The sequence below is a fragment of the Molothrus ater genome, chromosome Z, assembly GCF_012460135.2.
Source record: "Molothrus ater isolate BHLD 08-10-18 breed brown headed cowbird chromosome Z, BPBGC_Mater_1.1, whole genome shotgun sequence".
Taxonomy (NCBI): domain Eukaryota; kingdom Metazoa; phylum Chordata; class Aves; order Passeriformes; family Icteridae; genus Molothrus; species Molothrus ater.
In genome coordinates, this window is record NC_050511.2 from 17,248,980 (window position 1) to 17,264,327 (window position 15,348).

Below are 15,348 nucleotides of genomic sequence, written 5' to 3' on the forward strand. Positions count from 1 at the left end.
CTGCCTAGTAATGCTGAAAGAAATACTGTCTGTCTTTTTTTCATGAGAAAAATTCTCATTTCATGAGAAATTTTTGTAGCCAACTTGTATTCTAAAACATTTGTGAACTTTCATTCTCTTAAGCAATGTCATTAGTACAAAATCCATATTCAAGAAAGAAAATTTGTTATCTTAGTTTCCGAAAGCCTTACTTTCTGATTTTTAGGAGATTGTATTTTAATAGTAATATATTGAATTTTTCATCATGCATGTGATATTACAGTGTAATTATGAAATATTTATGTGAATTCTTTCTTTATAGCCTTGCCATGTGATTTACACTGACTATCGACCTACTCCACTGCAGCATTATATATTTCCAGCAGGAGGAGATGGACTCCATCTGGTTGTTGATGAAAATGTAAGGAATGCTCAGTTTGTCTGAAAGATTGTTTTCTTCACTTAACAGTGAAAAGCTTGAGCTCTTGCAAAATTTGGATAGGTTGTATAAAGGATGTTTTTGTTAAAATTAAGTATAAGTGAGTAATGGTGATCTCTGAATTGCTTTTAGATTTTTGGAGTCTTACACAAGAAATTGGTTTTATTATCTAATGTCATGCAATCAGCTGAGTAATACTTCCCTGTGATGTCTTAAGTGCCCACATCCTTGTTTGTTTTCTATAATTCATACTGCTTTCTGTAAATCTGCAAAGTAGTTCCTTGTACTGTTTCTCGTTTAAAAGAAAATAGTGGCATGTAAATTTGACTTTAGTTGAGGGACAAAATATTTTCATTTATTTAGGTGTTTTTGAACTAAAAACTTGGTTAAGATTTATCATTAGCTCACTCAGCAGTTACTAATGCTGCAAACAGTAGTGCAACATTTGAAAATATGCCTTCATTGGGCAGTGTAGTTTTGTGTGGACATTCCTAAAAGTCAGTTTTAGTGCTATGTCATTCAGCAGGTCTGACACGGCGGGTAGAGTGGTGGATAGAACAATGAGCACTAACTTCAGAGGCACACCAGTGCAATTCTGAGCTGTGACACTGGACTAGTAAACTCTTTTGATACCTTATGCATTGTTTTTGTCCTCTTACCTGTGTATATGTGGGGTATTGGTAGTGACTGTGCAAAGCACTAAGTATGTTTAAGTGGGCTGTGTAAGTAACTATTTACAAAGTTTGTGTTTTATGTCTAGGGAGATTTCAGAGAAGATAATTTTAATACAGCAATGCAAGTGCTTAGAGATGCAGGAGACTTAGCAAAAGGGGATCAGAAAGGAAGGAAAGGAGGAACAAAAGGTGAGTTTGAACCCATTTGAGGTAATTTTTGGTATGAATTTTTTCAAAATTCTCTGCAAATTGTGCTTGTGTCTCAATTACTCCATAAGATACTTTTTGTTGTAAAATTTAATTTAAATTAATGTAATCTTTCTGCAGGTCCTTCAAATGTTTTTAAGATTGTGAAGATGATCATGGAAAGGAATTTCCAACCTGTGATTATTTTCAGCTTCAGTAAGAAAGACTGTGAAGCCTATGCACTTCAGATGACAAAGTTAGATTTCAATACAGGTACAGATAAATCCATTTGCATTCTATTCACAGTACAGATTCAGTTTTATGTGAAATACTACTTTTCCTCTTGAATGTTTTGTGTAGAACCAAGAGGAAAATACATACCACTTTTTTCATTTATTATGCTGGTGCCTTGAGCTGCATTCAGGAGGAAGGTATTGGTGCACAGAGTAATTGGTCATCACAGTGTCAAACTGTTATTTGATTGTAAACTCTATTTCTTGCTCCAGTATGCCATTTATTGTAATAATAACACTAGAATTCCTAGAAGATTCTGTCTGTAGTGGGAGAAGACCAATCATAAAAAAGTATTTCCCAAAGTTTTCATGTTACATTCATTAGAAAATATACTCTCAAAGTCCAAACAACTGTATAACAAACCACTAGTCTGTTCTTTCTCAACAATGCAGTCCAGTTTTCTTTATTTCCTTCTTCCCCTTGCTTCTCAAAGTAGAAACCAGAATATAAACAAAGATGATTTTTTTAATCTTGGCTAAGACCAAGCTTTGCAAATAAGTTTCAGCTCAGTGCTTCTTGGAAATCTAGAGTTTTAACAAAAGCAAGGAATTTGTTTGTAAATTTATTGTACTGTTTCATGTTTGTGAGCTGTTCAAGGTTCTGCTTATTTGCTCTAGTCTTTGCACATTTTGGTTTGGTGTGGCAGAATAATGTAGGTGTTTCTGTCAGAAAATTTAAAGATACGTGTAAATGCAGAGGTGTGTTTTCATGCTTTCTTCAGAAGCACACCTTTGAGTGTATATTCTTGATATTCGTACTACTTAGTGGTAAGGGTGTAAATTTTTTAAGAGTTAACAGGAAAGAGCTTCTATATCCATGCAGACAGGGATTAGTAGGTAGTAGAGGAATGGGGCAGGTTTAAGAAATAGGGAGCACATAAGACTGATAAATCCCAAGCTTGGAAGTGGCTGATGTTTGAACTGTTCTGAAAGGTTTGTTCTAGTTTTCTTTTTCCTGATCTTCTGCTTCTGGTTACCATCTGACTCCTCTAGACTTACTGAAGTCTTGATTGCCTGGTCAAGTGTGGGTGGTTTTGTGTAGACTTGACAGTATTCCATTCAATTTTTGTTGTACACTTATGTAGATATTAGAATGTGGTAGCACTTTATTTACATCTGGTATTAGCCTTCTGTATTTTGTAACAACTTACAAATTGCCTTCTTAGATGAAGAAAAAAAAATGGTTGAAGAAGTCTTCAATAATGCAATTGATTGTCTCTCAGATGAAGACAAAAAGCTTCCTCAGGTGAGTGGAGTTTGAAAAGAATTCTTTTAAATAGAGTTGAATTGCTGCTGTCCTGTTTTCTGCAACTTGTAAACTTGTGGGTGTTGTGTAGGGGGTACAGAAGTTATAAAACTGGATAATCTAATTCATCTTCCCAGGTTTTAGTAGCTCCTGCATTGCTTTTTGTCATTATGAAAGAGGTGATAAGGATTCCTTCCACTTGCAATTCCAGCAGATGATGTATGTCAGAATTAACAGAGGAGTTCCTACCCCCTGTTTCATTTTTTCCAATTATGTTGAAATAAACATGAGAGCTTGTAAAGAGGTAGACCTGGGTTGAAAAAGTCTGGAAATAGTTCAAGTAGAAGTGCTGTATGCACTTACCTGTTACTGATTGCTGAGGCTTTCAAAAAGTTGCATTGCATTGATGCATCTCCAATTTACTGTATAATGCCTATGCATAGTGATGTTTTCCCATCTTTACAGTGGAAAAATACAAGCTTCTAAGCAGAATATTACAAGATTGAAGGGATAGTTATTTTATTTTAAACTGGGGAATAGTGAATTATATGAATGCTAAGGGCAGTGTTGAGGCTTTCCATACAGCTTTTACTAACAAATGCTAAAATTTGTTTGCTGGTCTTTTGTATCTTTCTTCCCAGGTTGAACATGTGCTTCCCCTTCTGAAGCGAGGAATTGGTATTCATCATGGTGGTTTGCTTCCTATCTTAAAAGAAACCATTGAAATCCTTTTCTCAGAGGGCCTAATAAAGGTATTTTTCTAGTCCATCTGTAGTTTGTTGTGAATATGGGGCTGATAATCCTGAAAATCCAAGTATGTCTTAGCTCAGGGTATATGCTAGTATTACAGTAGAGATCTACACAATTGCAGCTGTAGTTTTAAGTGTTCCAGCTTTTATTTACAAGTATTTGAACTTTCAGTATCTAACTTAAATACTTTCTTCAACTATTTTATGTTATATCTTTCTCCTATAAATGACTGTGGATATTTACCAAGCTGATTGTTGGTTGTACTAAGGACAAATACTCAGAAAAATGTATCCTTAGGTGAAAGTTGTGGTGGTTTTTTTGGATAGCTAACTCCTGTTTTCTTCTTGCAAACTTGAATATTGAAATTAATTACTAATATTGATTAATATAATTTGCACTCCATTATGTTTTCTTTCTGTATTTTTCACATGGACCCATCTATTTAGGGTTTTTGCTTTCCCAGGAGAAATAAGGAAAGGCAGAAAGATGGTTTTGGTCCAGTTTTTAAGTATTGAATATGATTGTGTTCCCTGTATTGACTGCACAGATATATTAAAATCCAGAGAGGTTTTGCGTAGCAATCTCTGACCATTTTCGTGTTTGCTTGAGATCCTCTTTTTGCTTGCTTAACTTCAGTCTTTTTATTTAGGCCTTATTTGCAACAGAGACTTTTGCTATGGGAATTAATATGCCGGCCAGAACTGTGCTGTTTACAAGTGCCAGTAAATTTGATGGAAAGGATTTCCGATGGGTAAGTGATAGAGAGATTCTGTAGAATAATTGAATTATTTAAACCTTATTAGGATTAAATTTACTCTTAATGTGTTCACCTCAATAGAGTAGAAAATACTTTTTCTTTCAAAAATCTTTGTGTCTCATCCATTCATAGTTAATACACAGATTTAGGAAAACAAGGTTCCTCAGATTATCCATGAGATTGTTTATTAGATGCATCAAAAGGGAATTAAATACAGTTTAGCAGCAGTCACTGGATTATTCTAGGACTTCTGCACACCTTTTCCAAAACTGTGATACCCAGATATTTTATTCTGTATCAGAGAACTCTGAAGAATAAGTGGGCTTCATGTCCTATCATAATGATCACTAATTTTGACAGACTCAAGAAAAGAGGTGATTAACATTGCAAGAGTATTGTTTTCTTACAGCAGGATTTTTTGCACAATTACAAAATTTTAGACATTAAAACTTGATATGTGGTTTACTTAAAATAAAAATGAGGCTTTGCAAGTCATCACAGCAAAGCTTTATAAGAACCTTTTTAAGCCTCATCCTTCAAAGGTGGGAAAATTGTTTTGAACAGGACAATTGACTTGACCTGTGCAAGTTATGAAATAAACATTTCTTCAACCTTAGTTTAGGCTGTTCAGTTTCACTATTCATTTTGATTGTGTGTCTGTAAGATGTATATAAGAATGGGTTTGCTTTGAGATAGAAGAAATGTGGAACTTCTGAAATTATTTAGCACAGTTTGCTTAAGTAGTTTTTAAAATCTGACCTAAGGTGAAACTTGGGGAGTTGTTGATTATGTAGTACCACAGATGACAAAACCCTTGTTTTAGAACTTGCTGAGACATAGGTAACTAGTTGTAGCTGCCTCTTGTCCACGTCCCAGTTGTTAATAAACTCTTCAATTTCATGGTTAGGAGGCATAAAAGTACTCCTTTAGCAAGTATCATGTATTAATGTTACTCTTGAATAACCTGAATGAAATTATGCATTATTTGAAGATGATTGAGATGCATTATCAGTATGTTGAAGATCTGTTGTACCTCCACCATGCTCAGCAACCTTTCATTATAAAAGACATTAGTAAAATGGTTTTTGTGCTTATTAAAAATGGTGCCCCAGGATACCGAGTTATAAGAGTATTAGTTAGCTTTTACTGCTGACTTACTGTTCATAATCATGGATTTCTATAGTTGTTTCATGGTAAGTATGACTAATGAAGTCAATCTGTGATAAGTGTTTGAGAACTTAGATAACTCTTCTTTTTCTACGTCATGTCACTTACTGTGAAATTGTAAACAGCACAGTATGAGTTCCTGCTATTTTCTTGATGTTTGTTAATTTCTTTTTCTCATTTTATTGTAGATATCCTCAGGTGAATACATTCAAATGTCAGGTCGCGCAGGACGCCGAGGTATGGATGACAGAGGAATAGTAATTCTTATGGTGGATGAAAAAATGAGTCCAACCATTGGCAAGCAGCTTTTGAAGGTAGGAGAGACATTGTTTTGTTTCTGTTCTCCCAGAAGATTATGCTTACTTGAGTAATGTTATGTGGAAAATTATTCACCTGAGACAAGAAGATCATGCAGGTAGAAGATGACAGCTTCTAAAAGTAGCTTTTAGTGAATTCTCATAGGAGTTTGTATTGTGAAACAAAGTCAGAAGACCAATATTATCCTTATATCTACAAAAGTAGTATCATCCTTCTTTGTATAAAAGGGCTATCAGGCAGGACAAGTAGAACTAGTGATAGTCTTGCTGACTGCCATTAGTTTAAGGGTTATGGTGAACTAAGAAAAGTTTTTAGCTTTCACAGGAGTTACAAAGTTATTTGTTTCTGTGATGAAATAAAACTTTGTTAATGGACTGTCAGTGTGATAGATGAAACGGACCAGGTCATGCAAAAATGAGGTACATAGAATAAGGAAGAGTGGCTGTCAGTGTGCAAAAATCAGCTTTGGAGAAATTGACAGTTCTTGCAGAAAATATTGACGTTTGGAAATTAAGAGGTTGAAAAAATCACTCATGGTTGAGATGGGCATTAAATTACAGGACTTCCCCAAACTGTCATGGGGGTTGTTAGAGGTTATCACACTAATACTGTCTTGCTTTATAATTTGAATATGAAATACTGTACTCATTACGCTTCTATTTAAATTCCATGGCAAAAATAACCACAAAGAAATATCTCTTGTGTGAATTGCCTGTCTTAGGCTGCTTACATTAATTGTGCAGATATGCCAAAATTTAAAAACTTGGGCAGTTACACTGCACTTTATTTAGGAGCTTGTAACCTTGGTACAAGTAGCAGGTCATTTGTGTTAAAATAGCATTTACAGTATTACTAGAATTAGTATAAATTGTGGGAGTCACCTCAAGTCATCATCAAGTTATGTTAACAAAAGGCATGGAGTTGTTGCCAAAAAAAGGAGATGCCAATGTTTTTTTTCAGGCAAATTAAGAACAAGGGGAAAGGTGCCTACATGGCTGCTGTTAATTATGCCAATGTGGATTCTTTGTTGTGTGTCTTCATCTGTCAGTGCTACCTGTTAATCCATATTATAGTATATCTGAAAATATGTACATTACATGTACCTTCTGTATATCAAGAAGGTAGTATTTACCTTCTTAAAGTCAGAATTTTCATGAATGCTGCATTATGGCTAACTACCCAGAAATCAGTAAAATAAGTTTTAGAAATATTCATGGTATGGTAGCCTTAAGTTTTTGTGTTAATTTCTTGTCTTGATTTAATTTGTGTTTTGTCAGTGGACTGTACATACATTTATTTCTTCGCATGCACTCTTAATGCATGTGCACATCTCTGAGATGTATGAAGACTAAGTTTTTTAACTGTGTTTTTGTCAGTTTTAAGGCTGTTGAAGAAAATAGACGTAATTTTGTGTCATACTTACTTTTAGCTGAAAGAGAATATACAAAACGAGAGAAGCAAAAGAGAATCTTTACAAATAATATTTATAAAAAGTCCCCAAAAAGGTTAATTTATATGAAATAATTGTTAATAGCTTAAGAAAAAATACCTATTTCAAGTAATTATCTTCATACTTTAAGAGATTATACGCTCACCCATTCAGAAGGTAGTTTTTTTTTAAAGTTGGAAAATTCAGTAGTTTGAGAACTACAGAACTTGATCTGAATGAATTAAGATAGAGGAAGAATGAGTAGATCACTTACTTTTTTTTGATACTATCTTTGCAGTTTTTGTCTAGATTTTAAGGAAACAGTAAAGAATATTTCCTTCCTTGGACTACAAGACCTTTGATTTTTCCTCCTTTTGAATTATAAGGAAATAAATGGGAAAAAAAATCACTTTTGCTATGATAGATTTTGCTTCTTTTCCACTGATCTAAATGAATTAATGTATTTCATTAATTTTTGACACTGCTTCAGTTGTAACCAAAGATTGACTTCTAGAATTTTCTGAAAAAGGTCAGAAGTGGCTTCTGTAACTATTTAGCCAATTGCTATATAGGCAGTAAAGGTAAGCTTTTATGAAATGAGCAGTACTGCACAAAAAAAACCCCTTCTTATTTCGTTCTTAAATACAAAGCATCTAGAAGAAATTCCATGTCAAACAGACCAAGAAAATCAGCACAGGCTAAAGTTACATAATATACATTATATTTACATAATATGTACAATTTATAGTCATCATTAAGTATGTTTCAGATTTTCCTTACTGATGGTAGTTGTTGGTAGTAAGATCGTGGTCGTGGCTAGTGGTAGTATTCTGCTTTCAGGATAAGCTAAAGATTTACAGGAAAAACTCCAGAAGAAATAAATTAGCCTTCTTGAGAATGACAGAACATTTACATAGAACATTTTTGTCATAGCTCTTCAACCCTAATGTGGGGGTGTCTGATCCAAGCCATTTCCTGAACACTAGAGCAAAACATCTAGGAATCCTGTAGTCAGCTGCCTCCTGCTGTGGTGGGTGAAGTGAGAGCTTTGAGCGACTTGGTACCAGCAGCATTGCTGCAGCTGTGCTGCTTGGCTGTGGCACTGTTCTTGCGACATTGTGTACAGTACTCCAGACTTAGATTCAGCATTCCATTCTTAGATGGAATTCTTATCAAAGGAGATTTGTAAATATTTCTTAAATTCAGTAATGTACATTTGTCTTCTGCAGTGTAAGTAGCTTTCTTTGTTTATCCTTAGCATGTAATTGACCACTGAGTAGTTAGTAAACTGGTGACTTGCATGAATCTGTAAACTCAAATGCTTACAAGACTGTTGGGGCAGCTTTCTGAAGATGGTAAATTGTAATTGTACATTTGCATGATACTAAGAAGTATTAGATTGGAATTTTCTTTTTGTTTCCTTTCTTAAAATCTACTTTTCCTTACTTAAAAGCTGCTTAGGTAGGAGGTTATTGTGTTAGTTTAGGTAGGAAGTCTTGATGCTAGATAGCCTTTGAAACCAGTGTAGCATCTTTCCCGTTGGAACTTGGCCATGTTACAAGGATGCATTCCTACAGACAGAGTTGAGTTACTCAACATTGGTAATTTGTTATGTCTCTAAAAGACAAAAATCTTGATCATAAGATTCTAACATAATCTCTAATCATGTTACCAGAATGGATGATTGTACTCTGAAAATGTTGTACATAAGTAGGTTTTTGAACTTTGAATTTGAGCCTATCAGTGCATTGCGTCCACTTACCTTATCACAGGAGGAGAAGGATGGACTGAGAAATTCAAAGAAAACACAGAATCATCGAGGTTGCAAGAGGCCTTTTAAGATCACCACATCCAACTGTCAACCCATCATTTACCAGTGCAAGCCCTAAGCCACTAAACCATATTACTCAGTGCCAGATCCATATACCTCTAAAACACCTCCAGGGATGATGATTCCACCACCTCCCTAAACAACTGGTTCCAGTGCCTGACCACCTTAACAGTGAAAAAAAATTGTTTCTGATATCTAATCTGGATATCCCCTGTCTCAATTCAAGGCCATTTCCTTGAGTCTCCACCCTGTAAGCACAGTAGAAGATACTGGACCTCACCTTACTAACAGCCTCCTTTCAGGCAGTTGTAGAGGGCAGTGAGGATTCCCCTGAGCGTCCACTTCTTGAAGATAAACACCCTCAACTCTGTCAGGGGTTTCCCATAAGGCATGATCTCTGGATGCTACATGAGCCTTTTTGTCCTTCTCTGGACATGGTCAAGCACTTCAAAATCCTTTTTGAGGTGAGGGGCTCAGAACTGAGCACAGGACTCTGAGGTGTGACTTCACCTGTGCCAGTCCTTTCCCCAGCCCTGCTGGCTACACTATTTGTAATACCGGAATGCATTTGTCTGCCAAGGTAAAAAATACTTTAATATGCTTTCTTGTCTTTTGTGTATGGAACATATAGTGTCCCAATGCCAAGCTGTGGGAGATACTCCACTGGCTACATCTAGTTCCTTGGCAGGACCTTCATTTTATAGAGCTGGCTGTACTGGCCTTATTTGGCCTGCATGCTGCTGTATTAGAAGTCTCATTGCATTTTATTTTAATTCTTAAATTGTTTTATTGTACCAGGCAAGTGAGCTTGACAGCAATTCAGACAGTTCAATAGTTTTCTCTGCAAACATCAGCTTAGCATGCCATTTAATTGTGCTGTGGTACTTTGGTTTGACTCAGAAGTTACTTCTAGGGAGCAAAAAATGCCTCAGGAGTTGAGAAATTTACCAAATCCTACGTCAGGAGAGAAATACTTCACCTGGAAGTAGGCACTAATACTTGTTGGAAAAGACATTGCAAAATCTAAAGGAATAGATTGTTACTAGTGGCTTGAGGACAGTAAAATATTCTTCTAAAGTTGTGACATGGATGAGAATCACAATGAAACACGTATTTAGGATACTTTATAAAATGTATTTAGATAAAAATAATTTTAATGTGAAGTAATTGTTTTTACTGTAAACTGCCAACCTTTTCTTATCCTTATGAAGCATGCATTGCAGGAATTTTCCAGGCTTTGATTTAGGAAGGTATTTAATTCTAACCTTAATTTTAAATTGCCTTAAAGTCAACAAGATTCTAGCATGAAGTCACAGAGATCAGGGAAATGGATAATCCAACACCTTTTTGAAAAGAGTCACAGTTTTGTATATAATTATGCAAGCCAGCAGATGGAAGAGAATAGCAAATAGCTATTCGTGCTGATGTTTGCAACCAAAATGTAGGAAAACGAGGAGCATCAAATGGTGTGTAAAATGGTTTGTCATTCTTGAACTTCACCTCAGGATTTTCAAGAGCCTGTAGAACTAAGCTAATAGGTTTTATTTATTAATTGTGGTTGCTGCTTTAATACCACAAAATACTTCAAGTTTTATTAGTTCAGTCTGTGGGAAGCAGTTTTCCTCCAGATTTTTGGGAAATTTACTTTGGTAAACTCATCACTGCGAATGTGAATGCATTTTGGCTAAACTAGATTTTTTTCTTTGCCTTCATATTCTTAAAACAAAAATGATAGGTTTGAGATGAACAGATGAGAAGGTACTTTTTAAAATTTCATTTGATATTAGCATTTTGTAGAAGTAGGTAGTCTTTGCTAGGGTATGCTTTTCCTTTAAGTTAAAACATACTGCATATTTACTGAAATTGTAAAGTGTCATAAAATAAGTATGTCACTGTCCTGTTAGCTATAGTGGCAAATATGTTGAGGATGTCAGCTAGTTTATTCTTTAAGATATACTATTTGCTTTTTCCAAAAACAAGGAGAAGACCAGAACTTGGAGTTACCATCCTGAAGTAAAAGTAACGATGGCTACAACAGTAGTCTACTGTGTTAGAGAGGGTAAATGACTAAAAATTTCCATCATTCAAAACTAACTTGAGAAGGTAGTATTTGGAGACGAGAGAAACAGAGTTATATTGTATTCCTTTTAAGTCTCTTGTTACAGCTGGAGCATTTGTTGAATGCCAGCCTGAGGTATTTTCGCCAGCTAAGCCTGCTGGAGCAGTATTTTGCCGCCCACAGTGGCTTCTGTTTGTCCTGGTGTAACTTTGCTTTTGTGAAGCAGTGAGCCAGATTGGTAATAAATTTGTGCTTAAAATAGTCATGTACCATTGTCTGTTAAAAACAAACTCACAGAAGAGTTTTTTATTGAATTTACAGTTGTGCTAATGTACCTCAGGGTAACTCTGCTATCAGTGTAACTGCATAGGGTTTTTTTATACTTCTGAGAGAGACTGAATATTTGTGTGATTATTTTATTACTGATATATGGAAAAAAGCATGTTGCTATTTCACAAGAAGTGTTTCTGTGTCTTACAGACATGTCAAGCAGTCACTTTCATTTCTATTTAATAAGTGTTTTAATAGATGGTTTTTGTGATGGTGGCTGTTACAGACGTCTAAGTCTACCTATTTTCCCCTTATGACAAAAAAAGGGAAAGATCTTTTAGTTGTTATCAGTTTGTTCTGTTCTTTGCTCTTTCTGTAAAGTGTTTTTGTTATTTCCTTTCTGGAAACTCATTGATTCCATTTATTTCTGGAAACATTGATAAGCAAATGAAACTGCCACTGGACCAAAATGGTGTGAATTATGTCCTATATTGTATCTAATTTCATCATTGTGAAAGATACTTTATTTTGCTTTGCAAATTAATTCATTTCAGACAGTATTTGCCATTTGATGTTCCCATGACAGGCCAGAGAACAAGAATGTTATGTGGAGAATTTGTTCCTTTGTCTTCATGGGAACAAATTTTAAAATGTAAATATTTTTCTCCTTCTGTAAGTGATAGCAGAAGGAGTAACTCTTAGCAAATGTATGTCTTGCTCAACACTACATGCCATTATGCAGCAATGACAGCTCTCACATCTCTGGTTAGATAGCGCTTCCAAGTCTTAACAGTAAAAAAAAAAAAAAAAAAAAAGGAAAAAATACTGTTTGTATCAATTCCATACAGTGATCTTCTTCATCCCAATCCTTATATCTTTCTTTAAGTGGGCAAGAAATGGTTATACCAGTATGGAATCCTCTGTTGGATTGTTTGGTTGTGTTAAGAAGAGGATTCACTCTGAAATTATTGGCAGCTAAACAGGGGACGCTGTATAGCAGCTGTAGTTTTCACATTCTCGTATTTTGTTTTAGCTTTTGACTAAATTATTTTTGTAGTGAATTGTTTATTATTATGTTCCTGATTTTTAACATTATCGGCTTAATCCAGTCATTCTTTTGCATATATCTAATAACCCAAATCTCAGAAAACTTGAAAGGGTGTTTCTGTTAAGTTAGCTTAAAATTTTATGAGAAGGGTTGCATGTTCAAAGGGGATCATTGATTTCTGAGAACTTTAGTTGATATATGCAGACTGTTCTCATGTATCCAGGCAATTGTCATCCAGAGGGATGGAAAAAGCTTGCAAAGTAAATCTGCTTTCTAACAATTATTCAGAAAAAAAAATCTCATGCTTCAGTCTTGTTAAATTTTTGAGGTATGGGGGACTGTCCTCTGTGAAGGAATGAGAGGCAGGATTACTTGCAGAAAAGGAGGCTGGAGAGCTGGAATGGTAATTCTTCAACAGAAGTAAGTCATGGAGGCAGTGCATATTTGAAAGTGACTTCTTGATGCCTGTTCAAGGTAGTCTTTCTCATCAACTCTTTTTGCAGCTCTCATAAAGTCAAGCTTTTACTTGATCTTCTGCATTGAGTGGTTGGTGGTTCTTTCTTTCTCTAATGTGGAGCTTTTTCTATGGAGACAAAGGTGAAGCTTCCTCAGAGACAGATGTTGAGGCAGATGATGGTGCAGCCTAGCTTGTTGAAGAGAAGGTTGATGTATTTTGACAGAAGGCCCTTTGGTAGAGGATGAAGTAAATGCTTCACAGTATTTTTATGTAAATAAAGTAATCAATCTGGGAGTCAGTGACAAAAGTGTTGAGCAGAAAAAGGGGTTTCAGGAGGAGATAACCATCATGGAGAAAATGTAAGTTAAAACTGATTTATGTCTTATATCTTGGCAATAAGCAAAATACAGCATAGTTGAACACTTTATACTGTGAAGACTCTTTGAAAGTAAGTTAGGAAGGAAAAGCCTACCTTTTCCATTTTCCTGTCAGTAATATATTCCATCTTCCTCCCCTCCTGTTACTTGTTTCTCTGCAGCTTATGTGTCTGACAGGTGACTTTAGGTTAGCACGGTCTCTTCAGTAATCATGGCTGTCTTTAGCATTTGCCATAAAAGGCTGATGGGCTACTCATAACAACTGTATTTTGGTATGAGGTTTTCTAATGCAGCTGCAAAATTTGGATGTTGCTGCTGAGTAAATGAAGCAAGGGCTTCATTTGATTGCCCCCAGTCAGATGTGAGTCTACTGATAGCCTGGGGTAGCAGGTAAAGACTAATGCATGAGGCAGAACTTGCTGGTTGTGCTGAAGGTGTAATACAGTAGAGCTACAGTAGAGCATATTTCATTTGAAGAAGTAGCAGTTTCAGATAAAATAAGCCTCTCGGAACTCTTGATTTCAAATGTATTGCTTAGAGAACAGTGAGAAGACAGGAGTTTCTGAAACTTGGAGAAAGATGTGTTTATGAGATGATGGAACAGGAAAAATTCACCATTTTTGCCAAAACAGGGTTTGTGTTTTAACTGCTATGTCTTAATAGAATGAATGATCATATTTTCAAATGGTAAAATGCTGATCATGTGTTTAAAATAAAATTGCCACATCAGCAGCTGGCTCAAACATCACCTATCAAGTAAGGCTTACGTAATCTCTGAAATAGCTGGTTTTTTTGTTTGTTTTTAAATCACTCCTTCTTATTTGAACTCTGCTGATTTTAAGAAAAGGTGTTTAAAGTGAATCTGCAGGAATTGTTTGGTCTTTCTTGGTGTGTTCTGTGTATATATTGTAATTGTATGAAGTTCCTTGTTTTCTCACATAATGATCACATTTAGGTGGGAGTGTGACACAGTTCTATTTTTTGAAATAGTTTGTGAGTCTTGCAAGCACACGGTGAAGGTTTTCCCTCCAAGATGTCAGGAATGGAAAGAGGATTTGTTTCATTGTGTGATCAGAGCAGTCATGCAGCAGCTTTTTGCCAGATCTCTAGTGCCTATAGCCAGCTGGTGAGCGTATTCCAGCTTCTTTAGCTGATGCCTGACTAGAGCCGTGGACATTGCAGTAGGAAAGAATCTGACCACTGTTAGCTGACACTGGCATAATTGCTGTGCCATTCTTCAGTAAATGCCATTCTTTAAATGCCATTTTTTGTTATAGAGAGGCAAGCTTTTTATGGAGTGATAATTTCTCTTTCCTAGAATAAGTAATATATTTAGAAAAATGGACAGGACGTTGGTACATATATAATCCTTTCTTCAGGTCTAAAAAAAAAAGCTATGCTATGTATTGTTTAGCATCAGCATCAGAAGTTCTGTCATCTTTATTTGATATATCAAACCAGAGGCATCTGTAGAAACTTGAGTACTTCAGCTCCACTGTTGATGTTGTAATTAGTGAGACATTTCAGTTACTTCATTTCGCCACCCATATGTGGTGATTTCAGAACTGACAGTATTATTTTAAATACACATTTCATGGTCGATTTTAAGAGGTACTTCTGCTCTGAGATGCAGAACCTTTGAGATAAAAATGTAGATGTGAACTTATGATCCACTCAGAGATGTAATCTAGAATGATTGAATAAGTGGTCATGGGAAGCAAAACATTAGAACATGATTTATCCAAAACTTGTTTTACATGTATTCATACTGGTACTTTCAGAGTATAAACATATGCTGAAAGCTTTTCTATAACAAATGTGTTCTTTTCTGAGGCAAAATAATGAGGCAGTGAGTGGATTCTAGCATTTGTAAGGTCATCTCATAAAGCTCTGTCTCACTTAATGCAAATGGGGTTACGGTATTCCTAAATCTTTTACATGTGAAGGAGTTTTGGATTCAAACTGTCTCTTACTCTGATATCAGTGCATAACTGGATGTAGGATCCGAATTCCTGACAGTACCTTTAAAATTGAAAGAAAAATGTATGTATTGTATTATTGTCATTTA

General features: G+C 35.4%; 1 protein-coding gene across 2 annotated transcripts in view; it reads left to right on the plus strand.

The window, feature by feature from the left end:
• Nucleotides 1-15,348, plus strand: part of MTREX (Mtr4 exosome RNA helicase) — a 43,454-nt gene that overhangs the window by 7,881 nt on the left and 20,225 nt on the right. For both annotated transcript variants that reach the window (XR_008508944.1, XM_036402788.2), the window contains exons 9-15: nt 302-400; nt 1,179-1,281; nt 1,420-1,551; nt 2,738-2,817; nt 3,459-3,569; nt 4,217-4,318; nt 5,680-5,805. Coding sequence is in view for 1 of the 2 variants with exons in the window: in XM_036402788.2 (XP_036258681.1) it covers nt 302-400; nt 1,179-1,281; nt 1,420-1,551; nt 2,738-2,817; nt 3,459-3,569; nt 4,217-4,318; nt 5,680-5,805 (753 nt within the window). In the remaining variant the exon portion in view is untranslated. The remainder of the gene's footprint in view (nt 1-301; nt 401-1,178; nt 1,282-1,419; nt 1,552-2,737; nt 2,818-3,458; nt 3,570-4,216; nt 4,319-5,679; nt 5,806-15,348) is intronic.